Here is a 15,710-nt window from a genome sequence, read left to right on the forward strand (position 1 = left end):
CACATAATCTTAAGAATGAGGTAGGCAAAGTTCAAAACTAAGGGAAAAAAATTATCAGAGCATAAAGTAAATGTTTTAGAATTATAGATGTTAGGGCTGGAAGCAAGGCTACAAACAAGAATGTCATAAATAATGACTCTAGATTGCACAGGCAAATATTGCCTGTACCCTCCAGCTATTCCTTAGCTCAGTTAGAACTCAGATTTGAAAGCTTATGATCTAGTTTTCATGAGGTAACCCTGACATACTTACATTCTAGATGAATAAGTTTCTTCTAGACATGACTGCACGCTTTTAATACAAATGTACCATGTTAGCTGACACTGCATTTTTAGATTCCCTTTACCTGTCTTAAATTGAGGAATATAAACTCAAAGAACTCTTTTAAGTCTGTAATAGGCACTTTTATGTGCCCTAAATTGTGTACATATTAAATGTGTATGAAATTTTAACTTTGATACACGGTAATTTTTTTCAGACAAACTATCCTTCATGTTTTGAGGTATGTTAGAGTAGATGGAAGTCCACAGTAGCCTTCTTAAAATTCCTTCTTCTTAAGGGCAGCCTTCCACCCCTGCATCAACACAACAATTGCTTTGGGATTTTGAGACACATTTAACAGATAAACTCATTTGTTTCTTTTTGAAGTAATAACTAGATTACATTGATAATGTTGTTACACATTTTTGCAAGGAGACCAAAAGCTGTAGCAACCTTATCAGCTTCCATGTTTGGGACTAAAATAGTGGTGCTATATAAATTAAAAAACTCAGCTCAGGTAACAGCTTAATTTCCAGGGGAAAATATTCAGTATGTAAGTTTTAACAATCATAAACATAGCTGCAAAGAAATAATTTTTCTTTGGGTTTTTTTGGACAAAGATTTGGGGTTTTTTCTTAATTGGAAATAACAAGACAAGCTTAATAATGGGCAGTACACTGAAAGTCCTGTCTACAAAAGGACAATATTAAACTATATATGAGAAATTCTGGCATCACAGTGTTAAATTTTGAGCTCATGGTTGGAGATAGTTGATTTAACACTATTCATAACAATTAGCTCAGTAACTATAAGATTCAAGTCTGGGTGAAAACCACGTCTTTTCTCTCCCACCCTACATAATGCAGTATTTCTCAAGAAGACCATGCTTAGTAGCTCCCTCAAAAAAGACTCCCTCCACTTAAACCCATGTAGCAGTGGGAATTAGACAAGCAGATAATTCTATCCTACAATTTAATCATTCTCTTTTCAAAAGAACATAACACATAGTCCAAAGTAAACAGCAACATCAAAGCAAAAGCCTTTGTGTATCACTGAATAATTGAAAAATATGGACAGTCATCCTGAAAAAACTTCACTTTGCCAATACTGAAATTTCATCAAACATTAATCAACCTGTTGCTGTGAGCTGTATTAGATGCTTCATTGATTATTAAAATGCATATTTTGCAAACACGACTTACAAGTAATTTTTACAAACCAATTTAATCAGTAGATGGCATTAGATCTCTAAAGAGGTAATTAATTTGTTGCTGTACTGCATAAAGCATACAACAGCTATACAGATTTATATACTACAAACTCATATATATTACACACCTCTACTTTTCCCTTCACAGATCAAACAGTTAAAATAGTGAGAAAAATGGAATACTAAAGTGTAAGATTGGTAAACTGTATGTCTGTGTGCAAAAGCAGTTGCTGTATTAGTCAATGAATCCCAAAAAAGTTTTGAAGAATGGAAGTGTTTCAGCTGGAAGCTAGAGTGCTATTCTTTGCCATCAGTATAGAATCATCAGTGAGGCAGATGACAAAAGCAATTTTTTGAACAATAAGAGAAAAATATTGCCTAATAAAAGAGTTGATTATATAGGTAGGCTTATTCTAACAATGAAAGGAGAACAATGTTCTGGTTTTTGCAGGGACAGATTTAATTTTCTTAGTAGCTGGTGCAGTGCTGGGTTTTGGCTTTGGTGTAAGAACAATGTTGACAGCACATGGATGGGTTTGGTTGTTGCTGGGTAATGTTTATACTAAGTCAAGGACTTCAGTTTCTCAGGCCCTGCCAGTGGGAGGGCTGGAGGGCCACAAGAAATAGGGAGGGGACACAGCCAGGACAGCTGGCCCAAACTAGCCAGAGGTATTCCATACCATGGGATGTCGTGGTATATAAACTGGGGTGGGGTTGGGGTGGCCGGGTCCTGCTGAACACTGCTTGGGTACTGGCTAGGTGTTGGTCAGCAGGTGGTGAGCAGTTGTATAGTGCATCACTTCGTTTCTTTTCTCCCTTTCCTTTGGATTTCATTCCTCTCCCCTTCTCCCTCCTTTTCATTACAACAATTATTATTATTATTAGTTGTATTTTATTTTTTTCAATTATTAAACTCTTCTTATCTCAACACTCAAGTTTTACACTCCTTTCCAATTCTTCTCCCCATCCCTCTGAGTGAGGGGGGAGTGAGTGAATGGCTGTACTGTGCTTAGTCACCAGCCGGCATTAAACAGCAACAAATAATGTAAATTATCTTTGTTTTGTAAAATTCACATTTTTAAAAAAGAAATAGAATAGGTGCTTGCTTATCAGAATACGGTTCCAAGAATTAGAACCAAAGACCACCCCATTAAATCAGGAGAGGGCCTAATCTTTGGCACCGATTTCAAAGCATGGCCAGCTAACATTCATACAGATAAAATCTTGCCCATCTTAAGTAAGACTGTTGCCTTTTGAGAACAGTCATTGGCTGATGTTATTCCTAGAACTATGGCCAGATATGTAAAACAAGGTGCTAGCTGGCACGGGTCAAAATCCTACAGGAGATTGTGCTTAAACTATATGAATGACTGCAAGACTGAAGCCAGGATTCAAGAATTTCTAACTTACTGGATCAGATATAGCTCAAGTGGCCAGAAATATTTCCCTGTAACTTTACAAGTTTAGCCTTAAAGATTAATTAAATTAGCCTTATTTAATTAATTAATTAGCCTTAAAGATTAATTAAAAAATTAGCCTCAAAGAACTTCAAGCCTGCTTACACACTTAGTCTTGGTGTTCTTCCAGCACCTCTTAAGAGTGTAATGGTGAGTCTCTGCACTTGAATTGTTTGCTGTCACAATACTGACACAAAAAAAATATTCTTACATCACTAAAAACTGTGATACAGTTAACAGATTTTTAAAAATCATGATAGAGAAACACATTAATAATGTTATAAAGCAGGTGGGGAAGTAAAGTTGCTTGAAAATGAGAAGTGAAAGAGTGAAGGTAGTGTAAGGGGGAGGTAGAGGATGAAAGGGAAGATGGAGGTGTTATTACTTCAAGAGCTTTTTTCTTCTTCCATATAAAAGTTGAAAATTTCTTCTCTAAAGAATATCTGCATGGTATTTCTAAGTGACGGAGCATAACATAGCCAAATTTAGGAGTGCACTTGGATGCATATTATTTTTCTTAATGAGCTACAGAAGTAATTTAGAAAGCCAGAACTAGCGTGTCATCACTGTCCTGCTCATTGGTGACAGGGAGCACAGGCTTTTTAGCAGAGTTCTAGACTGAACTCCATGTCTAGCTGCCATTCTGAGCTACTAGGCAAATGAGACTGTTATTATGCCTTCCCTCCTGACTGCCAAGTCTTTTCTGACTAAATAAGTCCATACTTTTCAATGAGTCCATATGTGTCATGTTTTCCATGTTAACAACCTCATACGTTTTTTAAACTGGGTCCCAAACTGGATACAACATTCTCTCTGGTCATCAAGTAAAGTGAAATAATTATTTTCTAAATCCTAGGTAAAATAGTCCTGTAAACAAAAATTGTCTTTCTTGTAATTATTTTCTTTATTATTATTATTATTATTATTAACTATAAACAACCAGATGATCCTACATTTTGCATTACTACTGCATTTTCTTTAGATTATTTATGTTCTGTGTAAAAACCAGATCCTTTTCTACTGTATTTCTATTTTGTATCTGTGCAAATCATTTCTCCTTTCGTGTTTACGCTTAGTGTGTTTCTTTATTCTTTAGACTATTTCTTCAGTTCATTTAGCTTGTTTTTATAATCTTCAGAATTTGTAAGTGTTCTTCTTATATTATCATCAAAACTGTTCATAAAAATATCAGATAATTTTGGATCTAGGCCAAATAACAGTAGGATCCTGACAAATTTGAGTTAGACTGTCTGCTCTTCATGTAAAAGTTTTCATAACTGTTCACAGCATCACAGAATCACTAACAGTTCAGGCTGGAAGGAACCTCTGGAGGTCATCTGGCCCAACTCTTCCTGCTCAAGCAGGGTCACCTAGAGCTAGTTGCACAGGTGCATCCATGTCTGGATGAATTTTTAGTATCTCTAAGGATGGAGATTCCACAGTCTCTCTGGGAAAATTTTTTCCAGTGCTTAATGAAGTGCTTGTAATCATTTCAGATAGACCAAATTTTTATATTTTCTCTGGAAGACTTCTAAAAGCCTTATAAATGTCAACACAGAGCTGTTTCCTTCCCTTTCCATTCCTGAATCTACAAAACCAGTTAACCTCTCAAGAAAGAAATTAGGTTGGTTTGACATAATCTGTTCTTCTCAAATACAAATCATTTGTTCCTTATCAACTTGTTTATCATCTTGAAACTAGTATCTTTAAAGAGTGAAGATAAAACTAATGTCCTTGATCTTTCTGGTCCTCATCTCTTTTTTTTGTTGTTGTTGTTTTGTTGGTTTTTTGGTTTTGGTTTTTTTTTTTTTTTAATTTCTTTTTTCCCCTCCCTCCTTTCTTTGAAAGGTGTGTTCTTTTCTGAATTTGTTTGAAAATTCCCAAAAACAATTTTGAATTTTCAGGCACAATTTTCAGTGGAGTATAGACTGCTTGTGCTTTGCTTTTAAGTATAGCACAGGGAATTCCAGCAGTTCCTGATGAATAAAATATATGTAATTATCCCAATATTAGGCAGTACCCTCTTTCCATGCGCTGTATTCTTACCTTGTAAATGTTCACTTGTGTTAAGTATATGGTCAAAATTAAGCTTTTCTGCAAATGCTGCAAAACTGGAACAGAACATACTGTTCTCTGTGACAGCTGATGTTTGCTCAACTTTTTATTAAGTAATGATTTTTATTTTTTTCTTACTTTGAATATATTTACAGATACTTTTGTTACTGTCTTTCTGTCCCCTGTTCCTGTAAGTAAATAGATATTTTAAATTTTCTGATTTTATCCTAAGAGATCTGTGTTACTGTTTGATGGCCATCTATAGCAATGTTTGAATATATCCAACATTTACATGATTAACTTTTGGGTTACATATCGTTAAAATAGATTTTTAAATAGCTTTAGAAATGGATAGTATCTTTTCTTTCTCAAAAAAAAAAAAAAATTGCCAATATTCTGTTGGGCTTTAATATAATCTCTTTCATAAATGACTTTCAGAATTCATTCCTAAGGACATTCACATAGCAATATCTCAAGTTTGGTGCAGTTTAGATTTCTGAAAACCATTGACTTTATCACAATTGTGTTACTTCATGCTTTCATTTCTTAAGAATCATAAACTCTATTATTTCATGGGCACTTTCACAAAAGCTGTCATTCTTATTCAGAATGTATTGGTTCTTCTTAGTCAGAGTTAAATTGACTGCTGAAACAAAAAGTTCTCCCCCAGTATTCCAAAAACTTTTTCCATTGACTGAGTCTTGCCACTGAAAATTTGATGAATCTTTTCTCCATATCCAGACTATTAACACGGAGTACTGTTTCTTCAAATGAGTCAAGGACCAAGGAAGGATCTCTATCTGATACCCACTGCAGAAATGCTTCAGGAGCTCCCAGTGCTGACAACTAGAAGAGAGACTGTGACAACAAATTCCAGTTGCGTTACATGAACATGTACAACATGATGGAACATGGATGCAATTTCTGTTCTGTGAGGAACCTGCTGTCAGAACAAACCAGTATGAACAGTGAGGCTGTGACTGACTTAAGGCGCCTACTGGAACAAATGCACTGACACAGGTATGACATGTTTAGCAAGCTTTCTCTGTACAACTTATGCTGTGAATATGGACATACCCATTCCAGTTGGTGGCAGCTAAAAAGTCTCTGTTTATATTGCATTTTTTCTACAGTATGGACATTCAGGGCAAGGTTCAATTTCAATTTAAGATGCTCCCAGTGATGTGTCTGTAGCCTGGTTTGGTCTTTAAGCTCCTTTCACAGTCAAAAGAGAACTGATCAGCCCAGTCAGGGCAAACTAGGGAGCAACTGATTCAGCAAAGTTACAGGGAGAGAAATATTATTGTTTCAATATACATTTCTAGTGTCATCCTTTCATAACCACGATGTCTCCATGGAACAGGGAGACATGGCAAAGAACTTGTGCAAGATCCAAATCTCTGGTGCAGTGCTTGGCATAGTACAGGTGGCATAGAACCTAAACCAGCTCTTAACTCTCCATGCTTAGGTGACTGAATACAGCCCCGGCTTCTACTTCAGAGTTTAAAGAATTGCTCCCTGGACTCCATCGATTGCATTGACCAAATCTCCATTTCCCAAAATGTAAGCTTCAGGCTCTAAACACTTCTATATTGACACTTAAATTTATAGGTTTAATCTGCCAGCTGAGTATCATTCACAATGACATGAAAGCATAAGAGAAACAGCAGTCATCAAAACTAAGAAAGGATGTTAAGCTCTTTGTTAGTAACTATTGAAATTCAATTGTCAGATAACTTTTTAATGGGAAATATAATTCACAACAAATAAACAATCTCACTCCTTAAACTGGGAACCTTTTTTTAAAATTTCATTTCATCTTCTTACTCTTTTCTAGGTAAAAAATAATAGCAGCCACCCTTCTAGATGTTACTTCTACTGAAAGAGAAAGATGCTTTATTCAGGCAGACAACCTGCTCAGAAAAAGCCTGTGAGACAAAATTTTTAGCTTTCGTTATGACTTTAAAATTTAAAAATTCAGAATATATGAGCTTTTTATATAAAGGGCTTTTTTATATATACTCTGTGCATAGTGGCTATATGTAAAAGAAGGTGAAGATCATTTACTAGATTTCTGTCATCTTTACCCGTTAAAGATCTAATCCAATTTCAAGGTTTAAAGTCCACTAATCAAAACTAAGTCTGACATGTTATCAGTCTACCTAGAGAAACAGCACTGACAACTAGTATAATGTGTGTGAGATATCAAATTTCTCAACAAAGATAACAAGTGAATACACAACTATTATTCTAAATCATTTAATAACTGGACCTTTCTCTTTAAGAATTTCTAGGGCAGATATTTTATTACTAACTTTTAATTTTTAATAGAAGAACACATATCTACTTGATAGGGAGCTTAAAAAACAAAATTATAAATATTAAAGGAATGTCTTACAAAATGTAACAGCAGCATTTAGATCCAATACTATCAGGGAAAATCAGTATCTTCAGGTTAACTCATGCAGAAACCTACCTACTGTTCCTTGTCTTTACATGATTTAGCAGCTTTGCTATTATCTGTTCAGCCATTACCACCACCATGTCTGAGCCAAAGCTACAAGAAGATATGCAGAATTTCCAAGTTTTGATATAGCTATGAAATATTTTGGGCATCATTCCAGATTCAATATGACAGCAAATTTACTGCAATCAGATTAGTTTCCAAATAAAAAAAATCAATAAATGTTATTTGTTTAGCACAACCACACTAAATGCATAAGCCTTCTTGATTGAGTACTTAGGAGAATGACTATGCTATCATATAAAGATAAGCGTAACTTCAGACCATATAAAATATGTAATTTACATATCTAATTTAAAATAAAATGCTATTGTAATGATTCTGCAGTTCACAGAGACATATTATTATGCATTTATTTGCATTTTTGAATCACCACGGACAAGGCCCAATTCTGCTTGGTACTGAAAAAGTGTATTAAAGCCAGAGAAAAAGAGAAAGAGAGTGTGTGCGGGTGGGGGTGGGGTGGGGTTTGGGGGTGTGAAACCCAAACAAACCGAAAAAGGACAGCATACCTTTACCCATAAGGGCAAGTTTCTTAAACTACTTTCCATTTTGTTAAAGACCAAGGTCCATAAATATTGTGAATAACATACAAGAACTCATGAAACAAAAATTTCCAAAATGAAATAATCATTTCAGAATTGTCAATATAACATAAACTAAACATAATTTGTTCCTATACAAACATAATTACTGAAGTTTATTTTTTCACATTCATTTGCTCATTTTCAAATTGAATGTTATTTTTGAAATTAAATAAAAATCTCAGAGAAATATCAGACTTACTTTCGTAGCGAATTAGGAAACCAACGCTGGAACGACTGTTGTCTGTAGTGAACAGCAGATACATATAATTTCCAGTACTGATAAGAAACTGAGGTGCTTGTGTTCCATGGTATTCTCCAATTAATGGTGATGAGTTAGCTGGCCCATCTCTGACTTCCAAAGTATCATAATTAACTTCAGTCTGAAATCTAAAAAGGGATATGAAAGTTAGCTGGTGGGTAGAGGTATGGTGTTGCTTTCTTTAACTGCTAGAAATGCAACCATGTGTAACTGATCAAGAATATCATACACATAAAAACTTGCCTATCTACGGGTCCATCACTGTATTACTGAGGATAACAACTAAGGAAGGTTTTACACATATTTTTCCTTGCTTTCTTGTGTCTGGTATCATAAAATCTACAAGGGATGTATTATACCTCAGATCAACCATATGACTGTGCTTCAGAAAGACATTTAGTGGAGAATTTGGGTACAAAAATGCAAATTGTCTCAAAGAAAACTGCATTATGAAGATCCAAGAGATTTCTTGCCCTCAGGCTAAATAATAGTTGGACATCCTAGGAACATCTTCCATATGTCATTATCTCATCTCAATAATTTCAACATTTGACATTTGATATCTGCTACTTGGCAAAAGCTGTTTTATATATGCAACTGTTTAATTTTTTATCTAAATATTTTTTTAACATAGTTGGCTACTTTACTTGTGAACAATTATTTTTGTCCTATCAAGTAAAGCAGTACAAAAATCCTAAACTTAAATCAAGCCCTCATTTTGAAATTTCTTGGGAGTTATAGTAAGCAGAAATCCTTAGTTTATCTCAGTGTGTCCAAAACACAGATAATATAGATGAGTGGAACAGGAGGTGACTAACAACTTGACTCACAAGAACAAACAACTTTAAAACCAACAGCAGAGTCAATGTCTGTGTCAATCACTAAACCACATTACATTTCTCCAGTTCATAAAGCATGTCTATGTGTACTGCCATCCACTACTAGTTGTTCTTTACTCAAACAGCTTAAATCTGCTCTTTCTGTAGCTGAAACGCTGGCTAGCATTTTTCGCACCAGATGTTTTTCAAGACTGTGGTTATATTAGATACTGTTGCAAATTGCAGCATCTAAACCATGCACACATCAATTTTTCAGTCAACAAAGTTTGTGCTATTACACAGATATCCATACTGGTCTAAATATATTCGCCTGCATACCTAATATTCTTATTTTCATAAATTTTTAATCTTTCAGAAATGCATATGTTCTGAGATTTTCTCTTCTTTTCCCACAGGGCTTATTAGTTCAACTTCTGAGAGCAACAAACTGTGTCCCTATATAATACAACACTTTTTTCAAAGCGATCGCCCTTAAGCTGTCTTGCCAATATGGGACACGTTCAGTGGGCTTGGAGATAAAAAACTGTGTTCTTGTAATTAAAGAAAACTACAAATTATTTTACATTCGGAAAAGGGGACATATAAGGGACATTCCTCCAAAGTGCAAACAACTGTTTACAAACCTATACTTTGTTAGGTAATGGTGACAGGATGAGCAAGCTCCCCAGCCAGGCCATTATAGTTTACAGACCAATTAGCATCGGTCATGTAAAATCATCTTCACGGACACAGCAGTATTAGTAACAGAAAGTCTGGATTTAGCACACATTTAGTAATCTCTATAGTTCTCTCATGATTCCCTGAGAACAAAAGCACATTCAGAAATTGGAAGGTGTTTGCTTAACTATGAAAGCTTGGAAACTTATGCCCTCCATAGTGTTCCTTCCTCTTCACACAGAGAACTCTCCAGATTTATGGTGCTTTCAACAAAGCTACCTACTCTGAATATTTTGGCTAAAATCCAGACAATTGTTTCACTGTTATCCATCCACTCGGACAGCAGAATACAGGGCTTGTAGGCTTGCTAATACATTTGGCATTTTCAGGAGCAGTTTCTGGCAGTCAAGACACCTAGCATGGAATGGCCTATATCAATACTATTAAATACATCCTTTAAACCTTTCATAAAAGGAGATTTTATTCAAATTTCCTATTATGAATGATCGCTTGCCCACGCTAACTCCTGGCCATGCTTGATAATTATTTGGGAGAATGCTAGCTGGCAAGCTCAAGAAGTGTTAGGGACAATTTCAACAATTTAACTGCACAAACACATGAGTTCTTGTGTCTGGGAAGGTTTTCTGGTTCTGTTTAATTTACCAAAAAAGAAAGTAACAGAGGGCATCACTAAAGTACTTGACAGATTTTTCAGTACCTTATTTTTTATTCAGTTCCATAATTTCAGAGATTTTACATTGATTTACCCCACAGCAGAATGAGGAAAACAGACAAACACTGCTAGGCTGGTTTAAATACTTTATTTATACTCATAATGAATGGACTCAAGATCAATAATTCAATGGTTCAATTATTTTGACAGTTATGTTTGTGAGGGAAACTAATCTGTCACTGAAATGATAAATCATGTTAACTTATTATTGGGAGTACTACATCCTTAGTGAAAGTAATTAATTAAGAGTTAGTTTTTGGTGTATTTATTTTGTTTTAATGTTTATTAGCATACTTATGTTAGTAAAAGGTCGGGTGTCCTCCAAATGTTCACAGAGAATGTTTAGGACTTCAGTAATGCTATGTTGTACTATTTCTCATATATACTTAGGTGGGTTTTGAATAAGGAGATTTGTTTATATTTTATCCAATGAATTTTCATCAATATTCAAAGTAGAAAAAAATTTTCCAGTCAGCAGTTATCCTTTTAGCCCTCTTCCTTATGGCTCAAATCACTTCGGTAACTTTTTTGTTACCTTTCCACTCTGTCATGGTCTGAAATGCAAAATGTTTCAGTGTAAAATGTTCATAGGCTTACACAGTCATTTTCTGCTGTTTCTGGAAAGTTTCTAAGTATTCCGGTAAGGCACATTTGTCTAGCAACAGTAAAGCTTAATTAGCTCAAGACTGAGATAATTTACATTATGACTATCACGTTCATGAGAAGTTTCATTTTGGCAGCTGTATCTGTGATGGCAAGTCAAGTAGCAGAGTATAAAAGAGCTCTATTTTCCCCAAACTAGACAAAATACTTGACAAAATATTGTACTTGTGAAAGAATTGAAAAAAACCAATTAATTGATTCGTAAAATTTATTTGATAGTGATTTTGCTTACTGATTTATAATTTGCTAATGTTATATCAGACAGCAGAGTTAGTTTCTTGTAAGTAATCAAAAGGTTTTCCATCCAATCTTTAATCTGGGTAGCAAAGCCTTAATGTTAACAAAAGAAAATGTATTTATTGAAAAAGGAAGATTATTATACTATCATGAACTTCCCAAAGTATAACAGTTTTAATTAAATTTATAATAAGATGAAAAAAACCTGCCAGGAAAGGTCCATAAACCTCCAAAGAAAGCAAGGAAAAGTTTCTTCTCTGTCTACCACAACCAGTGTGCTTAATGGTAATATTGCTTTGTAATTGAAATATTTAGGGAAAGGAGAGCAGAATCCTTCTTTTAATAATGCTGATAAAAAGCTGGAGTAGATTAACTGACTGTCTGCTGTACATTAAAAATTATACATGATCAGAATTCTCAATTTCGTATCAGGGTGAACTCCCAGTTCTTGTTTAGTATCATTGCAGTTCAATTTGTAAACAAATCTCTAGAATTCTGTTAATTGAATATCTGTGTGCATCTGTCTAAAATTCTGTAAATTTAGACTTAAACTGGATCATATGTCAGAGGAGCCTAGGTTTCCCATTAATATCCTAAGAAATATAGCGGTCATACTGTTAAGGTCATAGTCATCCAAATATCTGCAACTTCAGGCGACACATTTCCTTTTATAACATTAAAATGCTCCATCTTACAACTTATATGGCTGTTTGTTTTCACTGTATTTGGGAAGACACCCCTGAACCTCATGCTTCCAATGATTTATTTTTTTAAAAAAATCTGCCAAATAAACATAAGTTTGTAATTAAAATATTAAGTCTTTAATGATAAAAAAAAAAAAAAAAAAACAACCAACCTCAGCATCTTAAAATTCTGGAACTCCCTACTGAATGCAATGAAAGCAAACCACCTTTTGTTGTTGTAAGAAGTAACATGATAATTTTATGAAAATTGTTTAAACAGCTCTCATTCTTCTCTGGTATTGGTCATTTTCTCCTTTGTCCCTGACTTTAACACATTTATAATAGGAGAATAAAAGAGCACTGGAAAAAGGATATGGCAAACTAAATATATAACCTATTTTAATCTTCCCCCTAAATTACGTTCCATGCCCCTTATCATGTTCACAAAAATCTTCATTATTATTTCTTGACAAAGGGTTACCAGAACTTTAGCAGCTCAGTGACAAGTCTAAGTTCAAACCATATCATTTCATATGTCAAGGTGTAATTATTTCTCTTATGATTCACTTTGCATTTACTTAACGTACTTGCAAATTTGTTACCCAGACATCCAGTCTTGTAAGAATCTTCATCAATTCTTCAGTCATCCCTTGTTTATAATATCCTGAATAACTTAGTATTATTAATCCAATTTTCTCCTTTTTAAGATAATTTCTGAACATGCTGAACAGTTTTGGACATAACAGAGATCTCTGTAGAATACTCAAAATTCCACTACAAGACTTTTGTTGTCTGTTAATTACGTTTTTATTTATGCTGTCTCCTTCCTTGTATTAAAATGATGCTTAGCTTTTTAATAGCCCTTTGCAAGGTGAGGTGTAAAAGACAAAACTTGCATTCTGAAAACCCAAATAAACTATATCCAGCATATTTCTATGCTTTCTGACACCATCAAAAATTCCAATAGGTTTCTGAGATAGGATTTCTTTTACAAAAGCCATATTGACACTTCCTCAGTATAGCACACATATCTATGCTTCCACTAGTGCTACACTTTGTTATAGTTTTCCTAGTGGGCATCCAGCATACAGTTCTTTAGGTCTCCATGAAAGATATAAAAGATATAGTTCCTGAAGTGCAGAGGTATCAAGACAGTTTTAAAAGAACGTTATAGTTATACACAACTTCCAATTGTTCAGCGATTTCATCTTTGTACTCATTCAGGACTCCTGGGTGAATGCTGTCTAGTTCTGTTGACTTGTTCACTTTGTCTGTATACACCACCACCTGTACCAGTGGCACTTCAGTCTGAGACAGTTATTCAAATGAGTTCCCCAAGATGAAGAATGTTGTCAGTGTTAAGTTTACATGGGTGCAAGAGGGAAGCAAATAAATCAACGGCAGTGATACAGTAGAAACTCACTAAGCATATTAAAAAAAACAAACCTTTCAGTTCAGGAATGTCCTGAGTTGCTAACTGGAGAAGTACTTAGAGGAAATATCAGATAGACTTATCTGGTCCTCACACTTTCCTAAGATTCAGCATTTTTGTCCCTGTGAGCAATTTAATACCGAGCAAGATTGATCTTTGATTTGACTCAGTCACTTGTATGTTCTTCTGCCCTTCTAAATTTTCATCCTTTTTCATTTTTTCTCTTTAGAAATAGAAGGCTGAATGATACTCAACAATTTTACTCATCACTTTGGACACCATGTGAAGGTGAAACTAGACAATTCCACTATTACTCCTTGGGATACAGGAATAGAAGCCACTGCAGCCTAGCTCCAGGTGTTGTCTTTCCCACTGTCCTTTGCATCTTGTTATCAAATAGAGTATTTAGTGTGATATTAGTATCCAGATCAAAAGCCTAAACAAATGGATAATTTTTACTTATTTTACAAAGATGTTTGAAGGCTGAGGATTTTAAAAGTTTTATTTTCTTTTTTTAATACTTTCTTTGAAAAAAACACAATGTTGTTAGATACTTGTATGGTTAGACAAATGTATTAATTGAGGTTACAATAATCACAAAAGGATTAAACAAGCTGTGGTTCACATTCCTTGTGCCTAAATCCATTCAGTACCTCCTCACTCCACATAAGAGTTAGACTATGCTGAAAATTATTCCTCTTGACGAATAGATTATTATTCCAAAAGAAACCTGCACACTATACGGGGACGTAATCCCAGTGCATTCCAGTAGCTCTAATTTAGGTCCACACTGCGATAACATTTTTACAAATCAATTGGGATGAGAATTTGATTTATATACTACTTTAAAATTAAGTTTAAGACTCTGCCTTTAACAATATCCTGATGTCTGGACATCTCTTTCTTTGTTGTTTTGATGTCTGTGTCAATGTACTCATGGTGAAACCTGCAGTATCCAAACAAAATCCTGATATCCACTGTGTTAGCATATAGTATGCTAATGTACACTGAATCACAGAGTATCTCAAATTGGTAGGGACCCATAAGGATTATCCAGTCCAACTCCTTGCTCCATCTAAAACTAAACCATATGACTAATAGCATCATCCAGGTGCTCCTTGAACTCTGACAGGCTTGGTGTCATGACCACTTTCCTCGGGAGCCTGTTCCAGTGCGCAACCATCCTCTCAATGAAAAACCTTATCCTAATCTCAGATCTGAACTTCCCCTGTTGCAGTTTCATTCCATTTCCTTGTGTCCTGTCTCTGGTCACCAGAGCGAGGAGGTCGGCACCTCCCCGTCCGCTACCCCCCCTTGAGGAAGTTGCAGGCTGTGATGAGGTGACCCCTCAGCCTTCCCTTCTCCAAGCTGAACAAGCTGAATGACCTCAGCTGCTTTTTCTGAGTCTTGCCCTTGAGACCTTTCATCATCTTGGTTGTCCTTCTCTGGACACAGTAATTTGATGACCTTTTTCTATTGAGGTGCCCCAAACTGCACACAGTACTCAAGGTGGGACCGCACCGGTGCAGTATGGAGTGGGACAATGACCTCCCTCGACCAGCCAGCAGTGCTGGGCTTGATGCCCCAGGACATGGTTGGCCCTTTTGGCTGCCAGCACACACTGTTGATTTATATTCAACTTGCCATCGACCCAAACCCCCAGATGTCTCTCCACAGGGCTGCTCTCCAGCCTTTCATCCCCCAGTTTGTACATATAACCAGGATTAGCCCAACCCACATAGAGAATCCCAGCACTTGCTCTTGTTAAATGTCATATTTTTGATGATTGCTCAACTCTCTAGTTTATCCAGATCTCTCTGTAAGGCCTCTCTACCTTTGAGGGAGTCCAAAGCTCCTCCTAGTTTAATATAATCAGCAAACTTACTTAATGTACAATTGATTCCTTCATTAGATCATTTATAAAACATTAAGGAACACTACTGGCCCTAGAACTGAGGCCTGGGAACCCCACTGGTGACTGGACATGAGCCTGATGTAACCCTATATACCCTACGATAACTCTTTGAGGCCAACCTGTCATCCAGTTGCTCACCGGGCATATTATGGACTTGTCTAGGCAGATTATGCTCTCTTATATTAAGACTTAGTCATC

General features: G+C 35.5%; 1 protein-coding gene across 1 annotated transcript in view; it reads right to left on the minus strand.

Annotated features, from left to right (window-relative positions):
* Window positions 1–15,710, minus strand: part of CSMD1 (CUB and Sushi multiple domains 1) — a 1,210,601-nt gene that overhangs the window by 294,070 nt on the left and 900,821 nt on the right. Inside the window, exon 17 of the mRNA XM_037392820.1 lies at window positions 8,294–8,481. Within this exon, the coding sequence (XP_037248717.1) occupies window positions 8,294–8,481 (188 nt within the window). The remainder of the gene's footprint in view (window positions 1–8,293; window positions 8,482–15,710) is intronic.

The sequence above is a fragment of the Falco rusticolus genome, chromosome 6, assembly GCF_015220075.1.
Source record: "Falco rusticolus isolate bFalRus1 chromosome 6, bFalRus1.pri, whole genome shotgun sequence".
Taxonomy (NCBI): domain Eukaryota; kingdom Metazoa; phylum Chordata; class Aves; order Falconiformes; family Falconidae; genus Falco; species Falco rusticolus.